At 42.1% G+C, this 22,302-nt stretch overlaps 1 protein-coding gene across 8 annotated transcripts in view; it reads right to left on the reverse strand.

Annotated features, from left to right (window-relative positions):
- PHF8 (PHD finger protein 8) overlaps positions 1-22,302 on the reverse strand; it is a 103,149-nt gene that overhangs the window by 52,567 nt on the left and 28,280 nt on the right. For all 8 annotated transcript variants that reach the window (XM_054544609.1, XM_054544606.1, XM_054544611.1 and 5 more), the window contains exons 7-12: positions 20,200-20,386; positions 16,934-17,096; positions 8,414-8,501; positions 7,977-8,083; positions 5,696-5,787; positions 1,507-1,596 (exon numbers count right to left, since the gene is read on the reverse strand). In XM_054544609.1, the coding sequence (XP_054400584.1) occupies positions 1,507-1,596; positions 5,696-5,787; positions 7,977-8,083; positions 8,414-8,501; positions 16,934-17,096; positions 20,200-20,386 (727 nt within the window). The remainder of the gene's footprint in view (positions 1-1,506; positions 1,597-5,695; positions 5,788-7,976; positions 8,084-8,413; positions 8,502-16,933; positions 17,097-20,199; positions 20,387-22,302) is intronic.

Consider the following 22,302-nt stretch of genomic DNA (forward strand, 5'->3'; position numbering starts at 1 on the left):
GAGACAGAAAATAATCAAGTACTAATCTGTGTGATTCAAATTCTAGAAGCAGAGGTTCTAGTCCTAATTCTGCTACTAGCTAGCTCTGTAACTAGCTCAGGAAAGTTATCTGACCATTTGAGACTGTTTGCTTAGCTGTAAAATTAAAGGACTAGATTGGAAAGGTGATTTTTGAAGATGTTCTGTGGCTCCTTTGAGCTTCTTGGGAGGAGCCCCGAGAATCGGGGGAAGGTAGAAGGCGAATGAGAAGAACAAGCGGAGCCCTAGGCCTCCCACCTTCATCTTATTCAAAGCAGCTATGCTTTGAATATTGGGCTTCCACCTAAGATGTCATTTTAAAAAAAGGACTCCACTGCTTTAAAACATTTGAAAGCCCATGGACCACATAAAATCTATCTCTAAGTCCTCTTCCAACCAGCCCAGCGTTTTGTGGTTTAAGTGGGAGGCGCTGGAGAAAAGGTAGGCCTTTAACTATCCTGAATGATTTTGACAGATGGGACTGGAGGAAAATGAGAGGTAGGAGGTGGACACTGTTAAGCTATGGTGTAGGCAGTGAAACATGCTGCAAGCATTGAGGCTAGAAGTACAACTTCCCAGCTCACTTTGACCACCCTTCAGCATGGATGTATATATCCTGGGCACTAAATAAAACTTTACAGCTTCTGAGCTCAAAGGAATTCTCCTCTGGTGCCTCTGCTACTTCACCATCCCACACCAACTTCTCTCTTTGCTATTAAAGTCTACTAATAACAATGGCTCACATTTATTGAGTACTTACTCTGCCAGGCACTGTGCGAGGGGCTCTACATATATTAGCTTTTGATCCTAACAAAATCCTGAAAGGTTGGTGTTATCCTCACTTTACAGATGAGGAAACTGAGGCTCTGAAAGGCTTGCAAGTGACAGAGCAGGAACCAGAACCCAGGTTTCTCTGAATCTCTTACCACTATACCTTACTGCCTCGTGGTATATGCCACCTGTTGAAACATGGCTTTGTAATCATCTTCACCCCGAGAGAACTGTCATTTTGCAGAATGCAGAGACTGAGTCAAAATATTAATAATAACAACAACTACAACTACCACCACCACCCACCACCATGACCCACCGTCAGAATTTATTGTGCACCTACTGTGTGCCAAGCACCCTATTTTTGTGCTCAACCCACATTACCTTATTTAATCCTTTTAACAATCCTCGAGTAGGTACAATTATCCCCATTTTAGAGATGAGGAAACTGAAACTCAAAGAGGTTAACTTTGCTCAGGGTCCTCTACTAGGCTGAGTTCTTTGTGGGCAGGAATTATTTATGTATTTTAAGAGCCTAGCCCAACGTGCGGCACACTTGAAACACAGTAATAATTATCTGAACGAATGAATTGGGTCTTTGGTAGGGTCTTCCCGACCCTTCCCCTGGGCTCTCATGCTAACTGCAGAGGCCTAACCTGCCACTTGAGCCTCAAGGCCTTTCCAAATGCCTTCTCTTCCCTGCCCCATGCTCCTTACTTCCACCAGGCGGATCTCCCTGGCCAGATCTTTAATGAGCTGTACGGTTCGCACTGTCTCTGGGATCTCATCCTCGTGGTCTGGCAGAGCCTGTCAAACAAGAGGCATGAGGAATAAACCCACGCATAAAGAGACAACTGAATTTGGACAAAATATGCCAAGGCAATTCAATGGAGAAACGGTAGTCTTTTCAACAAATGATTCTGGACCAGTTGGATACCCACATGCAAAAAAAACAAAAAAAAACAAAAAAAAAACAAACCTCAATCCCTATCTTGCACCATACACACAAACACAAAAACACAAACTTAAAATGGATCATAGACCTAAATGTAAAACCTAAAACTATACACCCTTTAGACCATGCTCGTCCAACCCACTGCCCAAGATGGCTTTGAATGCAACTCAACACAAATTAGTAAACTTTCTTAAAACATTATGAGACTTTTTTTTTTTTGAGATGGAGTTTCACTATTGTTGCCCAGGCTGAAGTGCAATGGCACCATCTCGGCTTGCTGCAACCCCCGCCTCCCGGGTTCAAGCAATTCTCCTGCCTCAGCCTCCCCAGTAGCTGGGACTAAAGGAGTAAGCCACTAAGCCCAGCTAATTTTTTGTATTTTTAGTAGATACGGGGTTTCACCATGTTGGCCAGGCTGGTCTCAAACTCCTGACCTCAGGTGATCCACCCGCCTTGGCCTCCAAAGTGCTGGGATTACAGGCATGAGTCACTGCACCCAGCCTATGATATTTTTTGTAATTTTTTTTTTTTTTTTTTTTTTTTTTTTAGCTCATCAGCGATCGTTATGTGTGGCCCAAGACAATTTTTCTTCCAAGGTGGCCCAGGGAAGCCAAAAGGTTGGAAACCCTTGCTATATTTTATTTACTTCTTACTATTTTCTTGAGACAGAGTCTTACTCTGCCACCCAGGCTGGAGTTCAGTGGTGTGGTGGTCTCGGCTCACTGCAACCTTCACCCCCTGGGTTCAAGCAATTCTCATGCCTCAGCCTCCCCAGTAGCTGGGATTACAGGCATGTGCCACCACGCCTGGCTGATTTTTGTATTTTTAGTGCAGATGGGGTTTCGCCATGTTGGCCAGGCTGGTCTCAAACTCCTGACCTCAGGTGATCCACCCGCCTCGGCCTCCCAAAGTGCTGGGATTACGGGCGTGAGCCACTGCACCCTGGCCGGAAACCCCTGCTTTAGACAGAGGAGAAGTTCTTTGTGGCCTTCAGTTAGGCAAAGATTTCTTAGATAGGACATAAGCACGGACCAGAAAAGAAAAAAGTTGATCAACTGGACTTAAAAAGCAAAACTTCTTTTTGAAAAACCTCTATTTCAGCACCTCTGCTACTTTGTAAGCCACAGACTGAGAGAAAATATTTGTAAAACATCTATCTAATAAAAGACAGTATCAAGAGGTATAAGGAACTAAGTTGTGGGTTTGGGCCACACCCCTCAAAAAAGTCAAGGACCTCAGGGAGATCAGTGGGGACAAACCAGCCTCTCCACTTGTGAGGAAAGAACTCTGTGCTGAGCAGCTGCTGGCCCACAGCTAGCTCAACAGCAACCCAGAGCGATCCCTGTTAGTTGTCTCTCTTTCGTTTGCCCTCTTTTTGAGTACTAAGATTTACATTTTTATGTAGATCTCAAGGTTTTCCTTTCTGATTTTTTTCTACCACTTTTCACTTTATTTCTGTATCCAGAGGGCTGATAAAAAATTCCTCAGCATTTCTTTGTTTCTCGTGGTTTAATTCTCTTTTTTCCCTTTAACTCTTCTCATCTATCTGGTGGAATTTATTTTGGTGGCTAGATAGGGAGCTGAGAAACCATGTGACCCAGCTAGATAATCTTATGGCTTCCTCCTTCCCAGACCAGGGTCTCTGGAAAGGTAAGGGAGCAGGTTCCTCCCCTACAAATCATCTACACTTCACAAAAGACTCCTTCCATGAGCATGGGCTTCTCAGAACTACGTTCTACTCTACTCCAGCTCCCACTGATCACTCTGTTTGGGGCCATCCCTTGGTCCCTGGGTCCATCCTGAGTTATGAGTGCTTGGGCCACACCCACCTCCCTTTTGGTGTTTTTGGGACACAGTCACTCTAAAGTTCACTCCATGGGAGGGGTTAGAGATGAAACCCAAGGTAGCCACACCTGAGAGGTGTGGAGAAACAGAATCACAGGCTAAGGTCCAGGTGTAGGTGAGCCCAGGGAGCAAGGGAAGGCTCAAAATATGAAATCCAAGAATATCTGAGGGGAAGGTTGGCAACAGGAACTAAGGAGATTGTACAAGTTAAGCCTGCAGTGCAGTGACCTTTGGTCACAGTATACACGGGAAAGGGAGTATCTAAAGCCTAAGATTACATGTTGACATTTCTTCTTTTCTTGATTTCTTGGTGTGTTTTTTAAATTCACTATTCTGAAAAGTTAATTCGTTCACATAGGTCAAAAATCAAATATTGGTGCTAAGAAGGAAATTAACAGCTAAAGGCTTACATTAGGAAAAAAAGGCAGGCCAGGTGTGGTGGCTCATGCCTGTAATCCCAACACTTTGGGAGGCTGAGGTGGATGGATCACTTGAGGTCAGGAGTTCGAGACCAGCCTGGCCAACGTGGTGAAACCCCGTCTCTATTAAAAATATAAAAATCAGCCAGGCGTGGTGGCACATGCCTGTAATCCCAGCTACTCAGGAGGCTGAAGCACGAGAATCACTTGAACCTGGGAGGCAGAGGCTGCAGTGAGCTGAGATCGTGCCACTGCACTCCAGCCTGGGTGACAGAGTGAGGCTCTGTCTCATAAATAAATAAATAAAATAAAATAAAATAAAATAAAATGATATTGAAAAGCTTCATTCCTACCCTGTCCCTGCCATCAATCCCATCATCCCACTCCCACAGGTAACCATTTTCATTCGTTTCTACATCCCAGATCATATATTCAGGCAAGTATATAATAAGATAATTCTTATTTCTCCCCTTTTTTACATATAAAGTGGCACACTATACACACAGTTGTGCACCTTGACAAATTCTGGAGATCTTTCCAAATCAGTACATATAGAGCTTTCTTATTTTTTTTTTTATAGCTGATTAGTGTTCAGTTGGATAAATGGAGATTCGTACATTTCTAAAACCCACTTTGGCAGTATGCATCAAGAGCCTTACATTTTTTCATATACTTTGATTCAGTAATTGTTCTTCCAGGAATCTATCCTGAAGAAACAATCAAGAAATGAGAGACAAAGACTGATATTTACTGTCTGATTCTTTAAAACTATCCCCTCAAAGAAATAAAAAGGAAGCAGCAATAAGCAATTAGTTAGGCAAGGATGGTACATTCCTGCAAAAGAATATCACATAACTATTAAATGTTTCTGGAGAACTTTGGTGACACAGGAAAATTAAGATAAACCAATAGATTCAAACACAAAATTGAATATACAGTTGACCCTTGAACAACATGGGTTTGAAATGTATGGGTCCATTTATATGCAGATTTTCTTCTGCCTCTGCCACCCGGGACAGCAAGACCAACCCCTCTCCTTTTTCTTCCTCCTCAGCCTACTCCATGTGAAGACAAGGATGAAGCTCTTTATGAGGATCCACTTCCACTTTATGAACAGTAAACATATGTTTTCAGCTTACTTTATTGTAATAATACAGTATACAACACAAATAACATATACAAAATATGTGTTGACTATGTTACTTGTAAGGCTTCTGGTCAACAGTAGGCTGTTAGCAGTTAAGGTTTTAGGGAGGCAAAAGTTATATGTGGATTTTTGACTGCATTGGGGGGGAGGGTCTGCACCCCAACCTCCACATTGTTCAAGGGTCAACCACACAGTGTGACAGTAATTATGTTTTTAAAATGCACATAAAAAAGACCAGAAGGAAATGTACGCAAGTGTTAATAGCAGTTCCCGCTCAGTGTAAAAATCACAGGTGATAATTTTCCTTCTTTATACTTTTCCTCATTTTTCTAATTCTCTAGTGTAATGTTGTATTACTTTTTATCATCAGAAAGAAAGATTTTAAAATGTAATCTAAGGAATCCTAGCCCAGACCTCCACTCTACACCCAGGAAACCCACAAGCTTCTCTGGTCTCTTCTGTCTCTCCAAAACATCTACCCAAATCCAGTCCCTACAAAGGGCAAAACTCCAGAGGAGGTAGAGAAATATGCATATTTACTTCTTTCCTTGTCCAGGCTCTAAAGGCCAAGTTCAAGGCTTTGCCACCATGGACCAGGTAGGAGGCAGGGTGTCTCCTGTTCTCTCGCAAACCTAAAGGAGGAAAGAGGAAAGCAGAGTGTCAACAAAGCCATGCAGGAAAGTGAAGGACTTGGGACTTTTGTTAAGACAATCAGAGAAAATGCTCAAGGTTCTGAGCACAACTGCAGATCTCAGTTCTTCTGATAGTGTTCACTTACTAAGTACCTACTAAGTGCTAGGAATGTGATATCTATTATCTCATTTAACACTTATACCTATCCTGTAAGCAAGGTATTATCTTCATTATACAGCCCAGGAAATTGAGGTTCAGAGAGGCAAAGTCAAGACCCAGGGCACACACCTAGCAAGTGCTAGAGCCATAACTAAAACCATGTGTATTTGAATCTGAGGCTTGTGCCCCTTCCATGACATTACTGTGCCTCCTGGGTTTCAAAATGAGAACACTCAGGAGGACTATGAGTTCCACCTACACAGACTTTAGGGCCATTAATGTAAAAGATGGATTAGCTGTGTTCTGCCTTATGTCAGGAGGCTACTACAAACAGCCAGATTTACGCTCTATAAATAATTTTCTACTGAACCAAGCTGTTTAGAATAAGTAATGAGCAGTTAGTCATCCAGCATCTGATTGAACACTTAAGTGACAGTCTAGGTGGCAGAATAAGAGCTTGAGGTATTGGCTACGAGGCTGTACTCACGGCCCCTGAGATTCTTTGTAACTTATCAATACTGATTTCTCCTGGCCAAGTCAACTTGAAGAATCTCAGGCCTAAGTAAGGGACCCATTCTATTCTGGATCAGACCAGGAAAGAGGAAACCCAGTAAGTAAAGTGGCTTCCAACTGGGCTAACGCCCAGGAACCAAAACAATGATGCCAGGACGGTCAGGACTGGGCCTTATCCCCAGGGGAAGCAGATCCAGGAAACTCTCAGACTATCCAAATTGAGCTTTTTATCTTAACCAGCAGGAAATAGAGATCATTTCACTGTGATGCAGTATTTTCAGTCACACTTGCTAAACAAAAAGGTTAAAATCCATGCCTTGCCATGTACTATGCTGAGTAAAAAAGTGAATCTGAGAAGGTCACATACTATATGATTCCATTTATACAATATTCTTGAAATGACAAAATTTGGCCAGGCGTGGTGGCTCACGCCTGTAATCCCAGCACATTGGGAGACTGAGGCGGGCGGCTCATGAGGTCAAGAGATTGAGACCATCCTGGCCAACATGGTGAAACCCCGTCTCTACTAAAAATACAAAAATTAGCTGGGCATAGCGGTGCGTGCCTATAGTCCCAGCTACTCTGGAGGCTGAAGCAGGAGAACCGCTTGAACCCGGGAGGCGGAGTTTGAAGTGAGCAGAGACTGCACCACTGCACTCCAGCCTGGTGACAGAGCGAGACTCTATCTCAAAAAAAAAGAAAAAGAAAAAAAAAAAAGTACAAAAACTAGCCAAGTGTGGTGGCGGGTGTCTGTAATCCCAGCTACTCAGAAGGCTGAGGTAGGTGAAGCTTGAACCCAGGAGGTGGAGGTTGCAGTGAGCCAAGATCACGCCACTGCACTCCAGCCTGGGTGACAAGAGTGAGACTGTGTCTTGGAAAAAGAAAAAAAAGAAAAAAAAAATGACAAAATTATAGAAATGGAAAACAGATTAGTGGTTTCCAGAAGTTATGGATGGTACGGGGGGGAGAGTGGGTGAAACTATAAAGGGGTAGCATTGCTGGGTACTGTGGTTCATGCCTGTAACCCCAGCAAAAGGAGTCTGAGGTGGGAGAATCGCTTGAGGCCAGGAGTTTGAGACCAGTCTGGTCAACATAACAAGACCCTGTTCGTACAAAAAAATTACAAAATTAGCCAGGTGTGGGGGCCCATGCCTGTAGTCTTAGCTACTCGGCAAACTGAGGCAGGAGGATTGCCTGAGCCCAGGAGTTTGAAGCTGCAATGAGCCATGATCGCACCACTGCACTCCAGCCTGGGTGACTGAGTGAAATCCTGCCTCAAAAAAGAAGGGGCTGGGGGCTGGGCGGGTAGTACTAGGGAGATTTTTTTTAAAGCACTAATTATCACTTTTTAAAAATTGAACATATTTAAGGTACACAACATGATTTTAATTTACATACTGAGATCTTTCTGGTAATGAAATAGTATCATGTCTTGACTGCGTTACTTACACATACACACATACTCATTCACTCAGGGGAGAGGGGCAAAAAGGACAGTTGGCAAAGGGCTCCATACCGCGAAAGATGTCCAGGATGTGCTTTCCCACATACCAACAGATGGTCTCAAAGTTGGGGAATCTGAAGAGGTCTGCTGTGCTCAGCCGCTTCTCAATCTCATAGGCTCTAGAAGGAGGAAACACAACAACAAAAACAAGGATTCATTTACTGAGCACCTACTATGAATCAGGTTTTGTTCTGGATGCTTTGTATCTCTAATCCTCAAAACGACTCTGCAAGATCTGACTTTATACATTAGGAAACCTGGGCTCAAAGGTTATATAACTTGCCCAAAGTCAAATTACTAGTAAGTGCAGAAAAGGTGTTAATCTTCAGCTGAACATGATCAGGAACGAGGAACCATTCCTTTCTGGCCATCTCCCCTCCTTCTACATTATACTCCTCACTGTAGCAGACAGGAATGGCTAACATGGAATCACCAGTTTCAGGACTCACTTGAGCTGCATCTCGATGTTAAGGCTGTGTAAGAAGTTCCCTCCAAAGGCAAGGCAGTCCACAGGCGTCAGCACAGCATGGATCCACCCTGTAGTGTAACAAGGCAAAATCAAAGCTGGAAGAGGGCCTTTCTTCCTCTGGTTATCTCCACTACCTACTCATCTCAAACCCAACTCCTTAAGAGCAGTTAGCCTCCAAACTGGCTCCCCAACACCAGATGTTCTCAAGGTGTGGTCCAAGGAATCCTTAGGCTCCCCGAGACTCTTTCAGAGAAGCTGAGATGCCACTCAGAACTATATTCATGAGAATATTATGGTGTTCTTTGCCTTTTTCACCCTTATTCTCATGGGTATACAGTGGAGTTTTCCAGGAAGTACATGATGTGACATCCAACAGAATGAAAGCAAAAGCAGGTCTGGGGATCTAACAATTTTTGATTAACCTAGATATTATAGAGATTTGCAAAGATGTAAAACAATGTCACTCTTCCCACTAAACATTTTTGAAAACAGTTTTCATAAAAAACTTTTATTCATGCTAACATGTAATGGGCTTATAATTATTTTTTAATAAATTAACAAGTACTTTTAAATTTTCTATTTTATATGGTAAAAATTGATAAATATAAACCACATAATAAAAAGCTCTTCTGAGTCCTTAATAGTTTTTAAGGGTATAAAGGAATACCAACTGTTTGTAAACCACTGCTCTACAATAATCTCAAATCTATCCTTCACATCCAATCCTAAACGATATATCTAAAATATAAATTAGGGTCGGGCACAGTGGCTCATGCCTGTAATCCCAGCACTTTGGGAGGCCAAGGCGGGCGGGTCACTTGAGGTCAGGAGTTTGAGACCAGCCTGACCAACATGGTGAACCCCGTCTCTACTAAAAATACAAAAACTAGCTGGGCATGGTGACAGGCACCTGTAATCCCAGCTACTCGGGAGGCTGAGGCAGGAGAATCACTTGAACCCGGGAGGCGGAGGTTGCAGTGAGCCGAGATCGCACCATTGCACTCCAGCCTCAGCGACAGGCGTGAGCCACTGCGCCCGGCCTATATTATTCTTTATATCTTTTGGTACATCTGAAATATTTCATTAGAAACTAAATAAACAAATAAACCTTCAATGGCCCTCAATCGCCTCTGTGGTAAGTTCAGTCGGCCTACCTTTTCACTTTCATCTACCCCAGCCCTTGCTCTTTAAGCTCTAGTATCCATAAGCTGCTTCACACAGTTTTGGTTTGCTTCCACCTTTCCCTATGTCTGAAATGCCATTCCTGTCTTTCTTTTCTTAGTTAATCCCTACTCACCCTTCTAGTGTCGCTCTCCTAAGATTTTCACGAACCTCTGGCTAGACTAAGCGCTCTTCTCTGTGCTTCCAAAACTAGTGGTGAATACCCCTATTGGTGCTATTGTGGCTAGTAGAATATTATACTGAAACAGCCTATCAATCTTTTGTCCTTAGCACTTAGCCCAATGCTAGGGCACACAGTAGACACTCAATGCTTGTGGCCCTAAGTACATTGCACCCGGTGTGTGGGCATTTCTACCAAGATGTCAACTAATTAACTCAAACCGCTAATGGGCAAATTCAATCCATCAGTTATTAAATGCCCAGTATAGAAAAGTCATTATGGACTAGACCAGGCAAAGGATTCAAAGATGGATGAATAAATGCCTGGGAACAGAAAACTATAAAAGAGAAAAGCAGATGGGGGTGGGAGTTGGGTGGGAGTGAATGACCTGCCTCACCATGTATTAAACATTCTAAAAAGCCAATGAAATCATATCAATAATATTGATAATTGAAGAGAAAAACAGACTTGTAAAACAACAGACAATCCAATATACGTAAGACAATATATGGTTAGACAAATATAGAATCATATAACAAGAATTTGAAAGAAATCATCATAAGAAATCATCATAAGAATACCTTAGTGAGCAATTCCAAACATGCTTGACACAAAAATAGGAAATAGAAATTCTCAGCAAAGAAATACACAAGAAACAAAAGAAAATTTTAGAAATGAAAAGTACTGTATCTGGGCCAGGTGTGGTGGCTCACACCTGTAATCCCAGCACTTTGGGAGGCCGAGGTGGGTATATCACGCGGTCAGGAGCTTCAGACCAGCCTGATCAGCATGGTGAAACCCTGTCTCTACTAAAAATATAAAAATTAGCCGGGCATGGTGGTGCGCGCCTGTAATCTACTCGGGAGGCCGAGGCAGGAGAATCACTGGAACCATGTAGGCAGAGGTTGCAGTGAGCTGAGATCACGCCACTGCACTCCAGCCTGGGCGCTAGAGAGAGACTCTGTGTCAAAAAAAAAAAAAAATACTATATCTAAAATTAATGCAATGGACAAACTCAACAGAAGAATGGAGACAACAGAAGAAAGAAACAGAAAATGCAAAGACAGAGAAACTGAAATTACCCAATCTGAACTTGAACAGAGAGAAAAAAGACACAGAAACATAAACTCAAGGACTTGTGGGACTAAGACAAGATACATAACACTCATGTAATCAGAGATCCAGCAGAAGTTAGAGCATGAGTCTAAAAAAGTATTTCAAGAAATAATGGCAGCCTGGCACAGTGGCTCATGACTGTAATCCCAGCACTTTGGGAGGCCAAGGCAGACAGATAACCTGAGGTCAGGAGTTCAAGACCAGCATGGCCAATATGGTGAAACCCTGTCTGTACTAAAAATACAAAAATTAGCAGGGCATGGTGGCACATGCCTGTAATCCCAGCTGCTTGGGAGGCGGAGGCCGCAGTGAGCCGAGATCGCACCACTATACTCCAGCCTGAGCAAAAGAGTGACACTCCCTCTCAAAAAAAAAAAAAAAAAAAGAAAGAAAGAAAAAGAAAAAAAAGAAAAAGAAATAATGGCTAAAAATTTCACATATACAGCAAAAGACATAAACCTACACATTCAAGAAGCTTAGTGAACACATTCAGCATTATAAACCCAAAGAAATCCACAACAAAAAAAAACACAGCCTGGCCAAACTGCAGAAAACTTTAAAAAAAAAAGAATGAAAGCATCAAGAAATGATACATTATCTATAGGGGAAAAACAATTCAGATGATAGCCAAAATCTCATCAAAAACCACAGAGGCCAGAACGAAACAGCAAAACATTCTTTAGGTGTTGAAAGAAAAGAACTATTAACCCAGAGTTCTATATCCAGAAAAATATCCTTCAGGAACGAAAGAAAAAAAAATCAAGACATTTACTGACGGAAAAAAACTAAGAACTTGTCGACAGTAGACCTATCCTGAAACTCTAAACACCAGAAAGGAAAACAGAATAAACAGATGAGTAAAAACATGGGTGAATACCATAGAATTTCCTTCTCTTGAGTTTTCTAAATTATGTTTCATAGGGAAAGCAAAAATTATAAAACTTTGTGATACAGTTCTCAACATACGCAGAGGATAGTAGCCCTCTTGGTGTAGTGGGTAGCACGTCAATCTCATAATCAATGTATGAAGAGAAATATTTAAGACAAATACATGGAAAAATGTAAAACATGACTAATTATAGAAAAACGTGAAGGATAAAGGGATGTAAAAAGAGGTAAGGTTTTGGGCCCGGTGCGGTGACTTACGCCTATAATCCCAGCACTTTAGGAAGCCGAGGTGGGTGTATCACTTGAGCTCAGGAGTTCAAGACCAGCCTGGGCAACATGGCAAAACCCCATCTCCACTAAAACTAAAAAAATCAGCCAGACGTGGTAGTGTACATCTGTGGTCCCAGCTACTTGGGAGGCTGGGGTGAGAGGATTGCTTGAGCCTGGGAGGTCAAGGCTGCGGTGAGCTGTCATCTTACCACTGCATTCCAGCCTGGGTGACAGAATGAGATTCTGTCTCAAAAAAAAGAGGTATGGTTTCAACCCTTCCCTCAAACAGGTAATATGTAAATGCTAGTAGACTGTGATATGCTATGTATGTATAAAGTAATAATTAGAGCAAACACTACAAAATAACTAGAAAACCTATATGAAAGCTGAACCAAAAAATTCTTATGAAAATTCAGGGGACTGGCTGGGCCTTGTGGCTGACGCCTGTAATCCCAGCACTTTGGGAGGCCAAGGCAGGTGGATCACCTGAGGTCTGGAGTTCAAGACCAGCTGAGCCAACATGGTGAAACCCCGTCTCTACTACAAATACAAAAAAATTAGCCAGGCACGGTGACGGGTGCCTGTAATCCCAGCTACTCGGGAGGCTAAGGCAGGAGAATCGCTTGAACCCAGGAGGCAGAGGTTGCAGTGAGCTGAGACCGCACCATTACACTCCAGCCTCAGCAACAAGAACAAAACTTCATCTCAAAAAAAAAAAAAAAAAAAAAAAAAAAAAAAAAAAATTCAAGGGGCCAAATAATCCTGAAAAAGAAAAAGTTGGAGCACTGGCACTTCCCAATTTCAAAACTTACTACAAATGTACAGTAATTGAGATGGTGTGACACTGTTAGAAGGATCAACAGAATAGAATTCAAGGTCCAGAAATGAACCCTTATCTTTGGTCAATAGATTTTTGACACAGGTGTCAAGACAATTCAATGGGGGAAAGAATAGTCTTTTCAAAAGGTTCTGGGACAACTAGAACTACATACAAAAGAAAGAAATTGGACCCTTACCTCATATCATATACAAAATCAATATAAATCAAAATGGATGAAAGACTTAAATGTAAGAACTAAAACTATAAAATGCTTAGAAGAAAACATAGGCATAAATCTTCATGACCTTGAATTAAGCAAGCCTCTTAGACACCAAAAGCATAAGCAAATAAACAAAAAAAATAGATAAATTGGACATCAAAATTTGTAACTTTTGTCATTCATAAGACACTATCAAAAAAGTGACAAGACAACCCCAAGAATGAGAGAAAATATTTGCAAATCATATACCTGGTAAAAGTCTAGTATCCAAAGTATATAAATTCTTATAACTCAACAATGAAAAGACAATCTAATTAAAGAATGGGCAAAAGATTTAAATAGATATTTCTCCAAAAAAAACTATACAAGTGTCCAATGAACATTTGGAAAGATGTTCAACATCAAAGGTCAACCGGAAAATAGAAATCAAAACCTCAATGAGATACCACTTTACATCCATTAGGATGGCTATAATCATAAAGAGACAGCAATAAGCATTGGGGGAAGATGTGAAGACACTGAAATTCTCATACATTACTGTTGAGAATATAAAATGGTGCATGCAGCTGTTTTGAAAACAGTTTGTCAGTTCCTCAAAAAGTTAAACACAGAGTTACCATATGACTCAGCAATTCCCCTACTAGATATATACCCAAGAGAAATGAAAACTTATGTTCACACAATAACTCGTACACGAATGTTCATAGCAACACTACTCATAACAGCCAAAAAGTGCAAACAACTCAAATGTCTATCAACTGACTAATGGATAAACAAAATGTGGCATATCCACACCACAGAATATTATTCAGCTGTTAAAAAGAACGAAGTGGTCGGTGCAGTGGCTCACACCTGTAATCCCAGCACTTTGGGAGGCTGAGGCGGACAGATCACGTGGTCAACAGATCGAGACCATCCTGGCCAACATGGTAAAACCCCATCTCTATTAAAAATACAAAAATTAGCTGGGCATGGTGGCACATGCCTGTAGTCCTGGCTACACGGGAGGCTGAGGCAAGAGAATCGCTTGAACCCGGGAGGCGGAGGTTGCAGTGAGTGGAGATCACGCCACTGCACTCCAGCCTGGCAACAGCGCAATACTCCGTCTCAAAAAAAAAAAAAAAGAAACACTGGCCGGGGAGCGGGAGTGGCTCACGCCAGTAATCCCAGCACTCTGGGAGGCCTAGGTGGGCGGATCACCTGAGGTTGGGAGTTCGAGACCAGCCTGGCCAATATGGTGAAACCCCATCTCTACTAAAAATACAAAAATTACCCAGGCAGTGGTGGCAGGTGCCTGTAATCCCAGCTATTCGGGAGGCTGAGGCAGGAGAATCGCTTCAGCTTGGGAGGTAGAGGTTGCAGTGAGCCAAGATCGCGCCACTGCACTCCAGCCTGGACATACTGATAAATGCTGTAACATGGATGATTCTTGAAAACATTACGAGTGAAAGAAGCTAGACACAAAAGACAACATATTACAACATTCCATCTATGTGAAATATTCAGAAGGGCAAATCCATACACAAATGAAGTGAAAAAGAGGTTGTCAAGGGCTGGCAAACAAATGAATAAAGAGTGACTGCTAATGAGTATAGGGTTTCTTTTTAAAAACAATGAACATTCGGGCCGGGCACAGTGGCTCAGGCCTGTAATCCCAGCACTTTGGGAGGCCGAGACGGGTGGATCACCTGAGGTCAGGAGTTCAAGACCAGCTTGGCCAACATGGTGAAACACCATCTCTATTAAAAACACAAAAATTAGCCGGGTGTGGTGGCACAAGCCTGTAGTCCCAGCTACTCGGGAGGCTGAGGCAGGACAATCACTTGAACCCGGGACGCAAAGCTGCAGTAAGCCGAGATCATGCCACTGCACTCCAGCCTGGGTAACAGAGTGAGACTCCATCTCAAAAAGTAGATAAATAACATAATGAACATTCTCTGGTATTAAATAGCAGTGATGTTGTACAACCTTGTAAATATACAAAGAACTGAACTGTACCCTTTAAAATGGTAAATTTTACAATATATAAGATGTACCTCAATTTTTCAAAAGCTCATTTAACTTAATGAAAATACAACATGTCAATATTTGTGTGACACACCTAAATCAGTGCTGAGAGGGAAATTTAGGGAAAGCCTGAAATCAATAAACTAAGCTCTCATCTCAAGACTAGAAAAAGAACAAAATAAACCCAAAGCAAGCAGAGGGAAGGAAAAATAAAGATAAAAGCAGAAATCAACACAACTGAAAACAAAAAGACAACAGAGAAAAATCAATAAAACAAGAAGTGGGCCGGGTGCAGTGGCTCAGCCCTGTAATCCCAGCACTTTGGGAGGCCGAGGCAGGCAGATCATGAGGTCAGGAGATCAAGACCATCCTGGCCAACACAGTGAAACCCCAACTCTACCAAAAATACAAAAATTAGCCGGGCGTGGCGGCAGACGCCTGTAATCCCAGCTACTCAGGAGGCTGAGGCAAGAGAATCACCTGAACCTGGGAGGCGGAGGTTGCAGTGAGCCGGGATCGCACCACTACACTCCAGCCTGGGTGACAGAGTGAGATTCTGTCTCAAAAAAAAAAAAAAAAAAAAAAGAAAAGAAAAAAGTGGCTCTTTGGAAAGATCAATAAAATTGACCAACCTATAGAAAATTGACACAAACAAAAGAGAAAGCACAAATAACTAACGTCAGGAATGATACCAAGAATACCACTAGAGACTTGGAAGACATCAAAATGGTAATAAGAAAATACTATGGCTGGGTGCGGTGGCTCACGCCTATAATCCCAGCACTTTTGGGAGACTGAGGGGGGTGGATCACCTGAGGTCAAGGTCAGAAGTTCGAGACCAGCCATGGCCAACATGGTAAAACCCCATCTCTACTAAAAATACAAAAATTAGCCGGGCGTGGTAGTGCAAGCCTGTAATCCCAGCTACTCAGGAGGCTGAGGCAGGAGAATCTCTTGAGCCTGGGAGGCAGAGGTCACAGTGAGACGAGATCGCATCACTGCACTCCAGCCTGGGCGACAAGAGTGAAACTCCATCTCAAAAAAAAGAAAACACTATGAACAACTCCACACATATATTTGACAATTTAGATGAAATAGACCAATTCCTTGAAAAGCAGATGATTGCAACTTATTTAATATGAAACAGAAAATCTGAATAACCTTATAAAGATTTTTTAAATTGAATGTTAATTTAAAACTTCCCAAGAAAACAAATCTCCAGCCATATGTAATTGCACTAGAGAATTCTACTATACATTTTAAGAAAATTTAACACTAATTCTGATTAAAGAAATCAAAGAAAATCTAAATAAATGAAGAGATACCCTGTATTCATATAAGACCCAATCAAGTAAAGATGTCAACTCTCCCCAAATTGAGACAACTGGGGGATTTTTTTCACAATAAATATACTCAGATCCCACCCAAGACCTAAGAATTCATAATTCTAAGAGTGAAGCCCAGGTACATACTGTTTAGGGAAAAAAAGCACTATCCCCACCACAGGTCATTCTGACTTAGAGCCTAGAATGCCAGCCTCCCAGGCACTATCCCTAGAGTTACGGGGCTTAGAGTCATGTTCCCTGTTCACCCAGATGACATCAATCCAGGACAAAGAAGTCCATCAGCCTCCTCCTGGACATTCCCCAATTTCAGCCTCCCCAGGTGACCATGCTGCCCACTGACTACCACATGAAATTTCTTGAGGCCCAGTTCTGCGCCTTTCGCTGATATGAGAAAGACATCCCACGTAATCAGATTAATACGCTGTGGGGCCAAAAGCTCCCTTCTTCTTTCCACCCTCTGCAAACCATCCCAGAGGCACTCAAGGGAAGACCTGTGGGAATGAAAAGTGTCTGTCCTTGCTTCACGGAACACTTGTAGCACTTGTCCACCTGGTCCCCAAAGAACATCTCATTCTGATTAGAGGAACTGCTCCAGCACTCAAAGAGAGTCAGATTGGCATTTGTTGGGCGGATCAGGTAGAAGATCTTTTCACCCTGAAACAAAAAGAGGTTGAAGTGACAAAAATACCAAGGGTTTCCAGAAAAGTCCTTAACGGGTACTCCAAAGGGCTATTTCTCCCATGCTCCAAAACGATGGCAATATGCCAGAGTTCTTGCCCAAACCCATCCAATTATCATTTTTATGTGGATTTGGAAAACTTCAAAAGGTCACTTTGCTTTTTGTACTTTTAAGTTTCTATAAACTTGACAAAAACAAATTGGAAAGGGTATTTCAAACAAAATTGTTCAAGTTAAGACAAATGTACACCAAGTGTTCCTATTTTAGACACAATGCCAAATAAAAAATGGCCTCTACAGATGAGGAGATCAATACTAGTAGCCTTAGGAGAATTTAAGGCCACATTACAGATGAGAAGAAAATTGAATTTGCCTTCAAATGCCATTTACAGAGTGTTCCTTCCCACACCTGCAATCAAAGCTAATAAAAGTTTAAAAGTTCAGTAATCGCCCAAGGACTTCTGGAAGATTATATGTAATGTGATTATCTTTTGGAAGAACATTTATTTCCTAATTGTGTTTTGCCTGGATAAACACCAGAAAGATAATTTGGCAAAAAAAAAAAAAAAAAAAAAGAAACAAACAAACAAAAACCCAGTAGCACAAATATATTCTCACAGCATGATTGGTTTAACCAGTATTTCACAATAATAAATTTCAATGTAGAAAAGTAACACTAGAAATATCAGTTGTACAGCTGGAGAATTTTGAATCAGATCTGTTGATTAGGTACAGTATATCAATGTTAACTTCCTGATTTTGATAACTATACAAATTATTTAAGACACTGTCTTTGTTTTTAAGACAAAGTTTTAAGGCAAACTTGTGGTTAAGAACTACAACTGAATTATTAAGATATAAAGGAATATTATGTCTGCAACTATGCACAAATGTCTCAGAAAAAATATATATATAACCATTTTATTGTGTTTGCTTTAGAGAGAGAATATAATAAAATGGTAACATTTGAGGAATCTCGGGGAAGGGCAGAGATTCTTCCCATTATTTTCTAACTTTTCTATAAAATGAAATTATTTTAAAATAAAAGAGTTAAACCTAACATTTGCATAATAGCACTTTCATTTACACATTCTAATTCCTACATGATAAACCAATGGAAACAACTAGTTAAGGACTTGTGATCACTTGGACAAGAGCCACAATCCAAGTTTTCCATTCTTTCCTTTGACTTTTCTGATAAGAAAACTAGGCCAGGCATGTTGGCTCAAGCCCGAAATCTCAGCACTTTGGAAGGTTGAGGCAGGAAGATCACTTGAACCCAGGAGTTCGAGTCCAGCCTGAGCAACACAGTGGGACTCTGTCTCTACAAAAAATAAAGTAAAAAAATTGTCCGGACACAGTGGCTCACGTCTGTAATCCTAGCACTTTGGGAGGCCAAGGTGGGAAGACTGCTGGAGCTCAGGAGTTTAAGACCAGCCTGGGCAACATAGTGAGAGCTAGTCTCTACAAAAATATTTTTTTTTAATTAGCCAGAAGTGGTGGTGCACACCTGTAGTCCCAGCTACTTAGGAGGCTGAAGTGGGAGGACAGCTTAAGCACAGCAGGTCGAGGCTGCAGTGAGCCATGATCATGCCACTGCACTCCAGCCTGGGTGACAAAGTGAGACACTGTCTCAAAAAAAAAAAAAAAAAAAGTTTAAAAAAAATTAGCTGGGAGTGATGGCATACACCCATAGTCCCAGCTACTCTGGAGGCTGAGGTGGGAGGATCCCTTGAGCCCAGGAGTGAGAGGCTGCAGTGAGCTATGATTGCACCACCACACTCCAGCTTGGGTGACAGAGCCAGATTCTGTTTCTAAGAAAAAAATAATAATAATAAAAAAGAAAACTAAATAATCTGAACAATGGTGAAAACCAAAATCATTTAAGAAATTTGTTTTCCAGACCTCAAAAATCCTTCATAGTCACTGACAATACACTAATTACAAAATTGTAACAATTACTAAAAAGGAAACTATGGAAATCCTGACTTTAAAAAGACTTCTCATACAGGTTTTATCTTGACTGTGGTGGCAGTTAAATGACTATATACAACTGACAAAATTCATCAAATTGTACAATTAAAATGGATGAATTTTACAGTATATAAATTATACCTCAATAACGTTGGAGAAAGGGAAGTTTCTCATGTTACCAGGAATTTCCAAAGTAAATGTGGACATTTCTATACATGCTAGTATGAGTATAAATTGGTTCAATTAAGAAGGTAAGAATGGCTGGGTGCAGTGGCTCACACCTGTAATCCCAACACTTTGGGAGGTGGAGGCAAGCAGATCACTTCAGGTCAGGAGTTCGAGACCAGCCTGGCCAACATGGTGAAACCCCGTCTCTACTAAAAATACAAAAACTAGCTGGGCGTGGTGGTGGGCGCCTATAATCCTAGCTACTTGGGAGGCTGAGGCAGGAGAATCGCCTGAACCCAGGAGGCAGAGGTTGCAGTGAGCTGAGATCATGCCACTGCAGTCCAGCACTGGCACCTGTCATCTTGGGCGACAGAGCAAAACTCCATTTCAAATAAATAAATAAATAAAATCTTTGTTTTTACTCTGCCTCAACAACAACAAAAAAGAAGGTAACAACCAGGAAAACCTCAGGCATCTGCTATTATTCAAAAATGTTTGATTCGTCAAACATTTTTGAATCAATTTTTTTTTTTTAAGATGGAGTCTCGTTCTGTCGCCCAGGCTGGAGTGCAGTGGCACAATCTCGGCTCAGTGAAAGCTCCACCTCCCAGGTTCACGCCATTCTCCTGCCTCAGCCTCCCAAGTAGCTGGGACTACAGGCGCCTGCCAACACGTTCGGCTAATTTTTTTTATTTTTAGTAGAGATGGGGTTTCACCGTGTTAGCCAGGATGGTCTCGATCTCCTGACCTCATGATCCGCCTGCCTCGGCCTCCCAAAGTGCTGGGATTACAGGCGTGAACCACCGTGCCCGGCCAAATCAAATTTTTTTTATTCAAAATGTAAATCAAACTGATTCAAAATGTTTCTGTGCTGCCATGTGACACGTACAGGGAGGCCCAAGGCCTGGCTGCCTCCAGAAGCCATGCGCATTCCTACCTTGAGTACATGGTACCAGACAGAGGTGCCACCAAAGTCAATGTGAAAGTCTGTATAGCTATCTCGCACACTCATGAGGCAGTACTTCTGTACATTGGGTCTCTCAAAGACACATTCCTCTGGCCACAAGTTTTCGACCCATGACAGCTTTCGAACAATCTTCGGTGTCTCCACAAGGTTAGAAAGTCTACCAAGGAAGGGGTGGAGAGCAGATGTCAGCTGATTAGGAATAGAAGATTGAGGCCTGAATAAAATACCCCACAGTTCAGTGAGGGTCAGATAAGTCAGAGAACAAGTTCCCTCCACAGAATCCCCAAAGGCACATAGGACGCTTATTTCTGTTCTGTAAGTCTGGTCAGTATCCTCATTCTACTCATCTCCAGAAGTCCCAAGTCCCAGCTCCACAGGCTTCTCCAGTCAAAGGTGTTCATTTCCTCCACTAAATGCTCATACTCCCCAACCCCACTCCCAACTACTCACTTGGCATGTGGATTATAGAAGTTATTGCACTATCCCCATCTCATAGTGTCTTCTTTATGAGAAACCACTAGAGCAACCTCACAGGGCTCAGTTCCAGGTAAAGAAATGTTTCTCTGAAACATCTGTTGCTTTTATCCTACGTAAAGCCACAAACCTTACAATACTGTACTCCTCTCTTTGTTCTGATCTTCAGGAAATTCACTGAAAACTATAGTCCATCTCCACCAACTAGGAAATGTGCAGAGTACCCACCACATGCATTCTATTTCCCAATCTTATTTCACTTTTGTTCTAATTTTCTCTTTTTTTTTGGCTTCTCCACATCTCTGTAAGCTACCTTGAATAGTCTTTCAGGATGAAGTGAAGTATAAACTAACAAATACAGTTTTTAAACATTCTCAGGTTGTTTAACCTTGCATCTTAAAAACAACAGCGCTGGGCGCGGTGGCTCACACCTGTAATCCCAGCACTTTGGGAGGCCGAGGTGGGTGGATCACGAGGTCAGGAGATCGAGACCATCCTGGCTAACACGGTGAAACCCCGTCTCTACTAAAAACACAAAAAATTAGCCGGGTGTGGTCGCAGGTGCCTGTAGTCCCAGCTACTCGGGAGGCTGAGGCAGGAGAATGGCGTGAACCCGGGAGGCGGAGCTTGCAGTGAGCCAAGATCGTGCCACTGCACTCCAGCCTGGGTGACAGAGCGAAACTCCGTCTCAAAAAAAAAAACACAACAGCAAGGGTCTTAATATTGTACCGTAATTACATAATATGTTACCATTGAGGGAAAGTGGCTGAAGAGTACACAGGACCTCCCTGTACACTTTTTTGCAACTTCCTATCAATCTACAAAAGTTAAAAATGTAAATAATCAGACAGTAAGTTTCCTAAGGGCAAAAAGATATGTTACGATTTCTTGGTATTTCCCACATTTCTGACCCAAAGAGAAGACTATATACGTATCTATCTACTGAGTGTGTGAGTCCAGATAGAATCATTTAAAGGTAAATAGGTTTCTCTTTTTCTTTTTAAATGTAAGAAACCTACATGGGGGTAATTTTAGTAAATCTATTTCCAGGAACTGAGGACCTATCCCACCAGTTACACAGTGACTATGGCACTGTTGTATATAGGAGGAAAAGGTCAAAGAAGGCTGTCCTAAGGTCTTGAAAAGGGAGACAAAAATTAATTAAAATAGCTACTATGTAATCTATCCAATGCTAGAAACTGTGGAGGAGAAATATGACTCAACTGTTACAATGTGAGCAGCTACCCTAGAAAATATAATCCAGCTCGCCATCCCAAAGGAAGAAACCACCAGGAAGAAGAGAAAGGAACACGAGGCAAGGTGGGGTGGCTCATGCCTGTAATCCCAGCACTTTGGGAAGCCGAGGCGGGCAGATCACCTGAGGTAGGGAGTTCGAGACCAGCCTGGCCAACATGGTGAAACCCCATCTCTACTAAACATACAAAAATTAGCCAGGCATGGTGGCGGGTGCCTGTAATCCCAGCTACTCAGGAGGCTGAGGCAGGAGAATTGCTTGAACCCAAGAGGCGGAGGTTGCAGTGAGCCAAGATCGTGCCACTGCACTCCAGCCTGGGCGACAGAGCAAGACTCCGTCTCAAA

Source organism: Pongo abelii, chromosome X, assembly GCF_028885655.2.
Source record: "Pongo abelii isolate AG06213 chromosome X, NHGRI_mPonAbe1-v2.0_pri, whole genome shotgun sequence".
Classification (NCBI taxonomy): Eukaryota; Metazoa; Chordata; class Mammalia; order Primates; family Hominidae; genus Pongo; species Pongo abelii.